The sequence below is a fragment of the Pezoporus occidentalis genome, unplaced genomic scaffold (genome assembly GCF_034315485.1).
Source record: "Pezoporus occidentalis ecotype Australia unplaced genomic scaffold, CSIRO_AGI_Poc_V1 ctg28, whole genome shotgun sequence".
NCBI lineage: Eukaryota > Metazoa > Chordata > Aves > Psittaciformes > Psittacidae > Pezoporus > Pezoporus occidentalis.
Window position 1 is genome coordinate 7,632,695 of NW_026914718.1, and position 13,609 is coordinate 7,646,303.

Consider the following 13,609-nt stretch of genomic DNA (forward strand, 5'->3'; position numbering starts at 1 on the left):
ACAGGGCAGAATTTAGTACTTCTATTCATGCTTAAGGGAATAACAATCTACTTTTCTGCTGTGATGAATACAGAATGCAGTACACTGTGTGTATGTGTCATAAATGGCATACCAAACCGAGAATAAGCCTTGAGATACTGGTGGTGAAAGTTCACTCTTGTTATTAGGCTTCTTGATGACATACTTATGCGTTTTCACAGATTATTGTGACTGTTGACAATTAGCTTTTATTTCAGTGGCAAAAGATAGTTCTTGAAAATGTTAATAAGCTTATGAGAAGTGTAAAATATGAAACTGGTATTAAATGACATTATATTTGCGTAATGCACACTCTCCCAAAAATTTTACTACAGTTTTCCCATTTCATTTGGAATGTGCATACAAAACATATATGACCCTTAACCTGAATTCCTGAAAACCCTTAAATTGCAGCTACGTTTGAATGAGGAAAAACTTCAGGAGCTGTTATCTCAAAGGGCTGCACAGTTTCGAGCTATTGAGCGGCGATTGCTGACACGATTCAAAGACAAAACTCCTGCTCCGCTTCAACATCTGGATACCTTGCTAGAAGGAACATTCAGAGAGGTCAGTACAGTTTGATTATGAGCCTAACCTTTCTTTATGTTGTTAGTAAAACTCAGCTTAAAGCATATAAGCTATGCTTTCCTGGTTACATTTACCATCCAGCAGACCAGGAAGCAGTAATTTGTTTAACCTAATTTTCCCTGTAACTTTCCAGATGATTTGCAATAGTTTTATTTCATCTGCAACCACAAAATCTTTACTCCTGGGTCACACCAGCTTGACAGCACATCATTCTTTCCTAACTGATGCTGATAGTGTAAATATTTTATAGTTCATGTGAAAGTATTTTATAGTTCATAGCTTATGTAAATATTTTATGGTACACTGTAAACTGGTTGGAATGGTTTGGTCAGTGTAACATCCACAACAAAATTGTCTGAGGCTGACCATGTCCTTCCTTACAGGGATTTTATGTTCTAACCATTCCAGAATGCGATAGCATTCATTCCTAAACCATCCCCATACTGGAAGGACCCAGGAATAACGCAGTTTTTCTTCCTTTTCTTGTCTTAGTTCTGCATTGCTTTAGAATAACCCTCGTGTCATGATGCGTCCCCTTTGCTAAGAAGTTACTTTGTGCATTTTCTGTTGGAGGATCTGATTTTACTTTCCAGTATGCCTTGTTAGAGAGATTGAGTCACAATTGGATTCCTTGTTGGAAAAAAGACTTACCTTTATGCACTGTTGTATATCTCAGCAATTAAAACCCAAAGGTGTTAAGGACAAATATTTTTCCTTATTGTTTGCTCTAAGAAAATATTTCTCTAAACTGAAGAAAACTGCCTTTCCAGATATACATGAGTCAAAAGAAATTTGCCTTTGTTTCATTCTTTACTGTGAATGAGTTAACTATGAGATGCTTTAAGTTTGAAAGTGTGTTTTTTCTGCTTACTTCAAGAAACAGGTATTGTTGTGATAGATGGGTGATTCTTTAACACTTGGAAATGGCATGACTAAATAAGCCCTAAAGATAAAGAGAAGTGAGTCTCTTAAGTCTGCTTTTGCTATGTAGAACTGTAGCCTTTCAACTTAAAAGTGACTGATGTGCTATACATTTTTCTTATGCAGTTGAACTGAAAGATGAGTTCTGAGAATATGACAAAAATCAGGTAGTTGAAATAAATGGATTCTGCAGAAGCTTATTTTATGAGGTCCTTGAAACCCATATTAAGTGGGTGCTTTTCCTGATAATTAATGTTGTAAGCTTTTTTAATTAGAATTAGTGTGGTTGAAAGGAGAATGAGGGAAAAGATTTCTTTCCAGAGAACAAATGCATACATTCCCCAGTGTTTGTTAAAACTTCCTTTTAGGCAAGCTCACATTTTTCTTGGTAGATTTCCTTTGTTGTCCGCCTTTGTGAATCTCCTTCCAACAAAGAATTGTCATTATTGTTAGTAAAAACAAAAGTGTAGCAAAACATAGAGACCCCCACTGCTGCCTATGTTGGTTTGAAAGCAAGAGTTGTGGTAGGATTTAATATTGTCTCTTCACTATGTGGTTGAAATGAAATTGCTCAATGATGCATTTCCTATATTGGAAATTGCCTTGTTGTCTTTAATTCAGTCTTACCTTCTGTCTTTATTTGAATAAGTATATCTAATGCAAATAGTTGAGGTATTCAAAATTTGGTACATGTGTTTTAAGTAAAGGAATAATAAGGCCAGATAAATATGAACAGCATAAAGTCTCACTCCAAAAAGTATGTAGCCTTTTTGACATTGGAATTGATATGATTCTATTTTTGAGAATGCTGCTTTTCAGAATAATTTTTCAAACAAGTTGTATTTCCTTTTGGAAAGTTGTCTGTTTTGAGCCCCATGGTTGTGTTCAATGATTTTCCTAATGCAGAATGCATCCAATGAAGAATAATGATCCATACTCGTAGAGTTAAGTGGGATGACTTACTTGGTTCAGTGGAATTTGTATTGAACTCTGAATAAGCAATGTAGAAGTTCCAGAGGGCTTTGTAATAAAACAGATATTATAAATCCCACAATAAAATACATTGCCAACAAGGCAGGATGTATTTAGTACTACAGCACAATTACTAATGGATTTATTGCAAGTAAGCTTTAGCCTTGCTTTTCATCTTCACAATAACAAAGAAATATATAAGCAGGCATCAGTGTATGCCATGATGAAAAGCTTGTGCTTGGTTTTATAGTCCTGTTTAATCTTTTCTTCTATAATTTCTCTTTCTGAAGTAATATTCTAGGTCTAGGATTTGAGAGAGATTTAACAGCAGTTAACAAATAGTGGCATCAGGTGTTCCATTCTGGAAGGAGAAGAAAAGCTTTTTGATACATAGTAACCTTGAAGATTGGAAAAAGGAAATGTTATTATCACAAAATTTAGGAATGATTTGTGCTGTGAAGGTGCTATAAAAATAATGGAAAAACTGATTTGCAGTAGATGCTATTTGTATGCCCGTGATTAATTTCTTCATCTCTGGTTAAAAAATGACCAGTGCAATTGGACATGCTGCTAGCTGCTGTTCTAAGAAAGGAATTTAATTATAGGAATTTAAAAGCAATTGCACAGTAGTTGAGATTGCATAGGTGCTTTGTAGTTTAAAGGACTTCAAATACAAAATGAGATTGCAGTGAATTTTATGGTAGCTGCTGTAAACAGCATGTACTTTGTGTAATGCTCACTTACTAGAGACATGTTATTGCTTGAAAGCATAATTTAATGATCTTTAATGTCTATGATGTGCTTTCTGTCTTATTAAAGTAAATAAAAAAATCATAGTTTGGCAATAGCTGCAGGTGCTTGCCCCAGAATGGTAATTTTCATGCGTTGACTCTTGACATACATTATTTAGGTTTCCAGGTACAAGCTGGAATTAACAAGTGTCATAAAAATCAGGTAATTCAATTTATTTGAACCCACATGGATTTTATCCTAGTGAATCAAAGCAATACTGTCTGTGTCTAGTTGTAAGCTGTGTTTAACCCCGTAACCATGTTCAGAAGACTACAGCAGGTACATTCATTTGGGGAAAAAGGAGGAAGGTTTCTATGATTCTGAGGATGAGTTTGAAATGGGGGTGGGGGGGTGGAGTTCTCCTAGGGCACTAACTGTTGTTGCTTAACCAATTTTAAGTACTTAAAACATGAATCTTGGACAAGATGGAACAGTTCAATTTTACAAAAAAATTTAAGGACAAAGCAATTACATCTGCCTTGCATTGTACTACAATAAAAGGTAGGAAAATTAAGACAAATCATGAAGCAAACACCTGTGTCCTGTATCCCCACACTTCCATCGTTTGTCATAACCATTGCTCCCTTCCTCTTCTTTGATGCCACTATTGCACAGTACCTGTTCCCCCATGTTCTGAAGTTTCTTTGGCGTTAACGGGCTTGTGCTTTCTAATACTGACAAGTTCTAACCATGGCCCCGGCAACACTCCTGTAATTGCTTATCTCTGCACTCTCAAGCCAGTGTGCTAGGGCTGACTGGCAGTAGCCATCTAACCAGACAAGATGGATGATGTTCCTGAGTCAGTAGAAATACCAACAGTATCTCTCCCCTCCCAGCCTGCTAATTAAAACACATTGAGAGAGGAACTTAATGATTTCTGGATCTTCATGTCACTGAAAAAATTAAGTGTTGTCATCTGAAACAACAGAAGCTAGGAATGGACCAACAGAGTAAGTCTGGCATAAATGGCCAGCAGAGCTATCTAACCTTAGACTTCTAGTCTTAATAACTACATGTTCTATAACAGTGGGTCTTTGGTTTTGACTGGTGATACATTTTATCTTTTCTTTCTTTAAGGTACTTTATAAGTTTGAGAGTGTCTTGCCATTCGTAAGAGAAACTAACATGCTTTTCTAAATAGGGCTGCTAGAACTAATTGATGCTGCAAGTTTATTCCCTTTATTTTCTCCTGATTCAGCTATCCCATCATGATCCTTTCTATAATTACTGAATAGCTTGTCTCACAGAAATACTTGGCTGTAAGCGGCAACAAAGTGGCTTTCAACATCATTTTCAGATCTTGTCCAGGTCATTCTGCTGCCTTTATTATATGGTTTGTATTTAACTTGTCTGGGCTTGGTCTTGCTTATTATGGGTTCTGCATATGAATTGCAGCTCAATGGAATTCACGTGCGTAGGAATTTTTCACTTAAAAACTCTGCTTGAGACAAGGGGAAAAGTGTTCGGTCTTTCAGATTTCAAGAGGTGCTCACAGGTTACTGTTTACAGGGAATAGGAAGAGGGACCATTCCTACAGATAATTTTTCAGGGTAATTTCCTTCATTTGTTCTCCCTTCAGCACTCTTGTATTCTCTATCTTGTTCGTATAGCTAGCAGTGCTGGAAAGCAAGTGTAACATTTCACCGTCAGGCTGTTAGAAGTGGTCACCGAACACAATTGCCTCCAGGTAGATATACTGTGACTCCTCATTTAGAATAAAGACAGCAATTCCATCAGGACATCAATTTTAATTCTTTATGCAGCAATAAAGTGTGCAGGAATTTGTTGTCTGTGACTGAGAGCTTTTTAAAGGGTAGTTGTTTTCCCTGAGGTCTGTGATCTGAGCTGTCACTAACGTGACACGTCACACAGCTCTGGATGTTAGTTGGAGATCTTGAGCATTCAGTAGAAACATAGGAATTTGGTGAAGGATTTGGAAGTCATATATCTCTAAATGAATGCACCGGTTCTTTTAATGAGTAATGTCACAGGAGTTGTCCTTTCTCTTTGACAGGGCAGTTTTGAAGAAAGGTGCTTCTACTTTATGAACTTCATTACACAACTGTTTCTTTGTCATAGCCTAATTTAAGCTTATGGTTTTGAGATGGAATTTCAGCAATTGTGCTGTGGATTAATATCAGCTGCTAAAATTTAGGACTGGCCCACAGTTTCATGCCACAGGGCAGGATTGATATTTAGGTCTCTTACATTTTGTTTATAGATAGCATGTCTTGCAACCCGATTGATCCTTTTGAAGCCCTTCAATCCCATGTTGTTTTCAGAGTGACATAAAATAGCCATAGTCCATAACAAGGTCCATTTTAGTCTTGAAAGTAGACATTCAAATAATAATATTTAAAGGTAGTCTTTGAGAAAAATAACTATACAAAGTCAGAAAAGAAGAATTATTTTAGAGCAACGCCTGATTAAAGCATGGAGGATGTGTCTTGCAGCTCTGTTCAAATATATTCTAAAATACACAAAAAGAGCATTCAGCACGTGTCAAAGAGTTAACTAAATGTTTTCTTAGAAAAGCATCCAGAAAGAGAATGCTATGATACAATAAACTTTCAAAGTTAAATGTAAGGAGAAAAAGCAAATCTGTTGTATTCTTGGACATCATTTAGGAGGCCATGAGAAGTGCACTAAATATTTGTTTCTTGAGGTTTCAGCAGAATGTGTAATTAATCTGAATTTTGGACTCAATTTAAAGAAACTTCGAGTCCCTTTGAGCACATCTTACTTAACAGGACAGTTGTGAGGAATTTTCACTCTAGTGCTGATGATCACTGCTGTGATGTCTTTCTTCCATTGTGGTTTATGATCAAGTAAGAGTGTTGAAACCTTGTCAAGCAATATTTTACGGATCAAATACTGTGTGCCAGTAATTGTCCATTTTGTAGTGCACACAGGTTCTTTCAGTCCCCATAGAAAGCCCTCATATGGTCTGCTGAACTGTCAGGCTGAGACTACAAGATCTATCCTACAAAGGAATATTAATTTTTTCCCCTTCAAAAACACATGGAGCGCTGAAACAAATGTCACAAGAAGTGCCAAAGAACACTTAATGTCACAAGGAGTGACATAAATCACTTCCTGCCATTGCCTTTATACACCAGTCTGCCCCTGCGCATGAGGACTGACTCAGTGCTTGGGGAATCCTCGGACAGGGCACACTGGTGCAACAGCTCTAAAGTGGGAACTGCATGCAGAGTGGTTTTGGGGAAAAAATATTAACTAAAACCATTCCTCTGGTCCCTTGGTGACCTGAATGAAGCAGTGGGTGTTCTGAGTTGGCTGTTGTTCACAGGTTCAGGGGGAGTCATTCAGGAGATAGGCCTGTATGTCATAACACAGTGGGTGTAGCTGAAACCCTCCTTTGTGGAAATGTGACAGGCCAGACTGTATGCAGCCCAACAGACCCCAGTTGAAGCACTTTGTGTCACATCTGTACCCACAAGGACATTTTACTTCCAACTTCTTTCTCCTGTGATGGCCACACCATTTCCAGCTTTAATGTGCATCTAACTCTCTCCCTTATGAGCTATTATACCTATTTGTCCTAAAAACTGGCTGGTCTTAAGTGAAGACAGTCCCACACTGGAACAAGTAATTGCTACCACAGACAAGAATACAGAAGAGTTGTGCCAGCAATCCTAATACATGCTTCCCAAGCACGGCTAACTACTTTCAGGCATTTTTGGAATACATCTTCTAATAAAAAAGGGGCTTTGATGACACTGTTAAGTATTCCACTGTTAAAACTCAGTAAGTCTTCGGGAAACAGAAACATAACACTGTTTGAACGCCAGTAAAATAGAAGATTTTAATTATATGTAATAGCCAATAAGCTTTTAGTGCCTATGAAAAAGCTACATTTAGCAGAAACAGCAGTAAAATAAGAGAAGTTAAATATAACTCCTCCAAAGAACAGCATATTTATTCAAGCCAAAAAAGAGCTAGTTTATACTATGGGTGTAGTTCTCACTGACATTATCTGGCGAAAATGACTATTATGGGAGAGGGTGTGATATATAGCCTTTGAGTCATGCATGATAAACCCTAATGGTTTTGCTTTGAGGTAAAAGTCCTTACTAATCAAGTAATGAATCATTCCCAGAATGTTCCTAAGGCCATGTGTGTCTGAAGTGTGACTCTAGAGAGAATACTGAATCATTAATGATCACTTCTGAGATTTTTATCAACCAATTAATAAGCAAGGAAAGGAGTTAAGGGTCTTGAACAAAGAGTTAATGGACCTTTAATGGCGTTCCATGTTTTTTAGTGAATAGAACATAATGAGTTTAATTTGCCACTGACCACAAACCACCAGCGATCGAAGTGCTCCACACATTGCAAGTGTTAAAATATTGCAAGGAACAGCATTTACGCTTTCAAGAGACTGGAACACCATGTTTACTTTAAAAGTTGTCATGTTCATACTTATTTTGTATTACAGCTATGTTGTAGATTATAAATTATAAAGAAAGAGTTCAACTTCCTAAATCAGTAGATGGACATGAGGTAAGGAGAGAAACAGGAAGTGAAAATGGACCTGGTTGCAATTCCTCAAAGAAAGGAAACGTCAGATCTGATAATCTGAAATATCAGATACCCATGAGTTATTGACAGGTTCTTTCACTGGGAGAAAGGTACTCCATAAGCAAGAGAGGAAGTGTTCTGCAGCAGTGTAATCAACACTTGAATCAAGAAAAATTGATGCCCTTTTCATAATGGAAGACACTATTATTTCATGCTCCTTAGAAAGTTTTCTGTATCAGCCCTGTAAGTATGCAGTACAGAAGCATTTGAGGCATGAAAGCGATACAGTTGAGAACAACTAGCGAGTGTACATGGTGGAAGGTACAGTGGCTCATTTGCGAGTTTGGATACATGATCTTTGTGAAATTGCTCATTTTGAGTGGTCCAGATGTGATCAAATAAGTGAACATTAAATTATTACCAGCTTTGGTTAATTTCTACATGCAGTACTAAGGACATTTTGGTGGCTTCCGATGTAATTTTGAAAGCTTGCTTTTATACTTGTGGTGGCTACTATACTTGTTTAACCTGTGTGTACATGGATACTGTGCCTTCAGGTGGCTGAAATAATGTTGAACTGGATCATGTTCTGGTGTAAGCTCACAACAAGTGATACTGTTTTTTTTTCATGTACAGTAGATAATAATTTTATGTTGTGGTTGGATGGCAAGTATGTGTTGGTTTCAGATTCATGCTGAGTTCTGGAGACTTTGATACTTGGATTCAGTGGAATGCTTGGGTTTATCTTGACTTTTATGTTCACTATACCAACAACTAAATAAGGGAGAGAGCTACATAAATCATGTAATTTAATAGCATTTTATGCCAGACTGATTTAAGACCAAACCAAAACAAAAAGACCTCCCTCTCTCCCGCAAAACAACCAAGCAAACAAAACAAGCATCTGGGATGTAAATATTTGTGTGTCAAGTTCACTATATTATTTGCCCATCAAATGCTTTCAGATCTTGGTGTGAGCTGGGTGTGGAAGTTGATTTGGTTACTGTTGTATCTTTGCTGTATCTTTTGTCTGCTAACTTAATCTAAAATCATTTTACATTACTGCTCACAATTATTTCCATTTAACATATGGCGAGTGAGCATGTAAATCACTGTTCTGTTGATCTTGGATACTCTTACAGATTTAATGTAGTGACATTTAATTTAGTCACTGATGAGGGCTGGCTAGAAATGACTTGTACAGACCAGTGTCAGAGGTGGGAATAGACCTCGGGTCATCAGTACATCTACAAGTGCTTACTTCTTCGTTGCACATTCCTAATCACCTGACTTTGGATTCTATTTGGTATTACTTACCAAAGGTAGTAGAGTAGTGGACTTTGGATTCCTGAAGGAAAAAGACAGAAAAAGAATTTAAAAAATAGCATAGAAACTTCACAACTAAAATAACTGTTTGTGTGTATGCCCCCTGCAGTCAGCTCAGAGCTGCTGCTCTAGCCACTGTCTCTCTCAGGAAAAATGCAACTTGTGTGGTCAGTCTCCCAATTTAGATCTTTTAAATAAAAGATACAGCTTATTTTGGAGTGAAACTGTTGGTTAAGCCTGTAAATTGACGAAAACAAAAGGGAAAGAACTTTCTTCTCCGTTTCTTCTTGCCAGTTGGCATCTCAGGAGGTCTGTTTTATGTTTCGGTTGTGCTTAACTGCTAACTTCCACAGTAGGTATTTCTACATTGTGAACTGTTTAATTATTCTGTTGTGGGTAATTTAAACCAGTATGCAAAGGAAAAAGGTGGTTGCAGGAAAAGTTGGTGTAATGAACTCAGGGGGTCAAAAGTTGGGAAGGAAGAAGACAGTAATGATGAGTGTCATAACTACAGAGCTGTTACTTTAAGGCTTTTACTACATAGAATGTTCTGCCTATTCTGCTTGCCTTGAGTTTTGCAAAATGTCGTGGCTGCCAATTTCTTGTTTTTATATTGTCTGTTTTTTTGTGGATACAGACTTGGTATTATTTAGTAATTTTAAAAGGAAGTGTTCACCTGAGTTCCTTGTTGTATGGACAACCACGACACTGGCAGGTTTTGACCGTAACAGTTGTAAGCATGATTTTTCTAGAAAGTCTTTTAGTCAACCTGAAAAACATCGTGTATGGGTGCTTGCCAGGGTAAATTCCTGTAACATGGGAAGGAGAGGTGGAGAAAAATCATTCTATATCAAAGGAACTGGATTTTTTAAATGGTATTTTTAAAGGAATCGTTCCATTTCCCTTTAGGAAATTTGAAAGTATTTGGTATGGATAACATAATTTTTATCTTGTTCATTGTTTATACTCTTCAGGCCAATCTTCTTAGAAAAGGCAACACCTATTAAAGGCCTTTGAATTCAGAGTCTTTCATGTTACAATGTGTCTATTTACTGCTGTCAGTAGGCTTGTAATATATTTAGCTTGAAGAGGTTAACAAGCATACCTTGGAGTGTTACTTTTATTTTCTGTTCTGTGACACTTAGCAAAATCCCATTACACAATTGAGGAGTATTATGATGTTAAAATGTTAATTTGTTCTGCATTCCGTTAAAATTGGATTTTTTTCTTGTGCACTGGCCCATGCGCTTTGTATAAAACCTATAATTTAAACACTATACCATAGAAATGCCTAAATTGGGAGCCTTTTGCCTTTGCTACCTTAATTACATCTCATTATTTAGTACTTAAAGAGCAACTTCTAGCTATTGGTTAAATATTTGCTAGCTAAATAGATTTGTCGTGTTAAAGAAAACAGTAGCCCTTGCCTCTGTTCTGGAGTGAATGGGGTTTCAGAGGTTTGAGGAAACTCTGTGCTTTGCTGGAGGAAAAGTAAACTTTTTGCATTTTCCTGATTTCTTTCATTTCTCCTTAATAAGCGTTTCATCGTGCGTGAGCTGTCTGTTACGTTCCAATAGGCAATTGAAAGTCTGTCTTGAAAGAAATGTTTTCCAAAAGACTGTTGTGTTTCAGTATGTTCTATGTCTTCAAGTTACATTTATTCCTTTTAGCTTTTATGAGGATCTGATGCACTCAATTTCTTTTCTCTTTTTATTGTGGAAACAAATAAGAAGCAGATAACTTGTTGGCTACTAATAGCTATCTTTCAGATGTTTTTTTCCTCCTTTTGGGAAGAAGTCTCTTCTCTGTGATCAGAGTCAGAAAGAATATGATGCATCCCAACATCTATTGAATTGTTTTTTCTGATAAATTTTACAATAATTTTTCCTATTTTTTTTAATTATATACAGGAATTATAAGCTGCAGAAGTCAACAGCTTGCAGGTGAACCTTCAGTATTTTATTGTGCTTTATCTTGCTATTTTTCCATTGTATAAGAGCATGCGAAGAGATTGTAGTTCATAATTGCAATTAGATAGAATGCCACAATGTGAAATTCCCTGTCATATGCAAAGATGTCCTACTTCATTCAAAAACCTCGTCTCTGTGAGGGTGGTGAGGTGCTGGCACAGGGTGCCCAGAGAAGCTGTGGCTGCCCCATCCCTGTCAGTGTTCACGGCCAGGTTGGACACGGGGGCTTGGAGCAACCTGCTCTAGTGGAAGGTGTCCCTGCCTGTGGCAGGGAGTTGGAACTGAATGAGCTTTAAGGGCCCTTCCAACACAAACCAGTCCAGGATTGTATGATTCTACTGCTCTCCTTAAGGAGCTCTTAAGTTGCTTATGCTGTTCATTTGCTTTTGGAAGCCCCGTGTCTCAAAGAAGTTCCTTCACCTATTCTTCCCATATGTTTTGTTACATGGTGGGTTAAAAATTGCAGACTGGCATGGTTACAGTTTGAGGTATAACTCTCCATTTATGTTTATTGCTGTGATATCACTGATCTTCTGCTTTTCAAAAGGCATCAGAGGCAAATAGAAAAAAAACCACCTTGATACAATTCTTCATCTTGCTCATGTGATTCTTCTGTGAGAAACCCATCTATGGAACAGAGAAACATTTGGCTGCCTTTGTATAAATCTGATTCTATGAAAGCCAGTTTTAATTTTCTCCAATGTATTTCTGTTAAACTTTTTTGAGGGTAGTGGTGGGGGGGAATACCAGCAGTGCAGCTACGGAGAAACCTGTCCAATTCTAGGCTAAGGACTGCAACCTTTCAAGCAGATAGTGACACAGGAAACAAAACATGAAGTTTTCAGGGAAACCATTTTTACATTTGATATATGTAAGCTCTGCAATCATTACTTCACTATTCATGTGAGGGTTTCAGTGATTTGTTGGCTATTGTCTGTATATATTCTTGGTTTTTAATTCAGCAAGGCAATCTGTAAAGTTCTGTGGAAACCCTTCCCTAAGAAGAGGTTTTGAGATTCATGTGGATTACAAAGCATTAAGAAGCGTTATTCCTTAATTTTCTTTCCAAGCAAAAATGCCAAGAGACAATTTTAGTAGGTATTAGTAAAAACTGGAAAGGATGCTTTGTGTTCTGGGACTGTTGCCAACATCTGTATTTGCAACTCCCATGACAGGTCCAAGAGTGAAAGCTTTTCCTTATTGCCCTCAGAAGACTGCTTGAACAAGGCTGTGACATTTCTGTCTTGTTGCATCTGTGATACTTACTTTCCTCCTCACAATTTTTGTTCTTTCTTTGAAGTTTATGGCCATCGCAAAGGAGTTTACTCTCTGGGGATGGGAAGAGAGAAAAAAGTCTTTGTCTTGATCACAGGTGCATTTTTCTAATAGGAGGTCACGTTGAATTTGTGTAGCATGTTTAGATGCTTCTGGAGCAGATCCTCAGCCAGAATGAGTTATCATGGGAGTTAAGAGCTTTGAGTGCTTACAAGGGCTGAGGTCTGTTCTCCAGTGCAGGTAAGTTTCTTCATTTTTTTAATGAAAAAATAGGACTGTAAGTTTTACAATTCCATCCAATGTCCTGTAAATTGGAGTAAATTTTTTGAAGAGATTCTAAGTCTTGTCGCACTTTTTGCAAATGTTATAGGAACCTATATTGTCCCTAAACTTTTTCATATTTTGATCAGGGTTCAAATGGAGGCAGTCAGATTTCTGTTGCTCTTTTAGAATCATGCATTTATCAGGTGAAGGAGAGTTAAAATGCTGCATACAATTCCGGGCTTTTCCAGTCTGTGTTTCAAGAAGCTTTTCAGTGCCTTATTGAGACACTTAATTTGGTGTAGTTCTATTCTGAGCGGTGTGGAGCCCTCTTGTAATCCTCTTCAATGTAGGACTGTTTCAGGTGCTCTGTCTTTGAAAATAAGCCACTTTATTAGGTCAACTAAATACTCATTTAAATGTCTAAATTCTGGTTTTAAAAATACACGTGCTTCAAGAGTGCATTTTTACAAGCAATTAGAGTCCTGAATTTTTGCCTCTCTCGTTAACTTTTCCATTGTGCACGGAATGATGTTGCTTTCAGTTGAAAAATCGATTGTTCCAGCAGAGTGCAGCAAAAGACAAATATTGTAAATATGTTTAGTTCCCTGTCAGGAGTTGGTATTGTGTAAAAAAGGAAGAACTTGGATGAAGAGCTCGTAATTCACAAAATTCCAAAGAAATGATGGAGGTTTAGTTAAGGTCTGCCTGCGAGCTTTTCTTTCTGCAGTCCTGTGACATCAATAGAATTTACTAGGAAAATAATCATTAAAGAGGTGTTAATATTTAGTGAATAACTAAAGTCTAAGATCTCACAAGCATTCCTTGTAAATAGAAGCAGGACTTTGTAGGCAGCCAAATACTAATGGTCAGTAATTTATCTGAGGCTGGACTGCAAGCTGGTGGGAGAGTGGAGATTAAAAGTCAGGATTTTTCTCATCTAC

General features: G+C 37.3%; 2 protein-coding genes across 6 annotated transcripts in view; one reads left to right on the plus strand and one right to left on the minus strand.

The window, feature by feature from the left end:
- KBTBD2 (kelch repeat and BTB domain containing 2) overlaps positions 1 to 13,609 on the minus strand; it is a 330,011-nt gene that overhangs the window by 163,211 nt on the left and 153,191 nt on the right. The window lies entirely within an intron of this gene.
- BBS9 (Bardet-Biedl syndrome 9) overlaps positions 1 to 13,609 on the plus strand; it is a 259,751-nt gene that overhangs the window by 64,439 nt on the left and 181,703 nt on the right. For all 5 annotated transcript variants that reach the window (XM_062625490.1, XM_062625493.1, XM_062625492.1 and 2 more), the window contains one exon: positions 433 to 585. In XM_062625490.1, the coding sequence (XP_062481474.1) occupies positions 433 to 585 (153 nt within the window). The remainder of the gene's footprint in view (positions 1 to 432; positions 586 to 13,609) is intronic.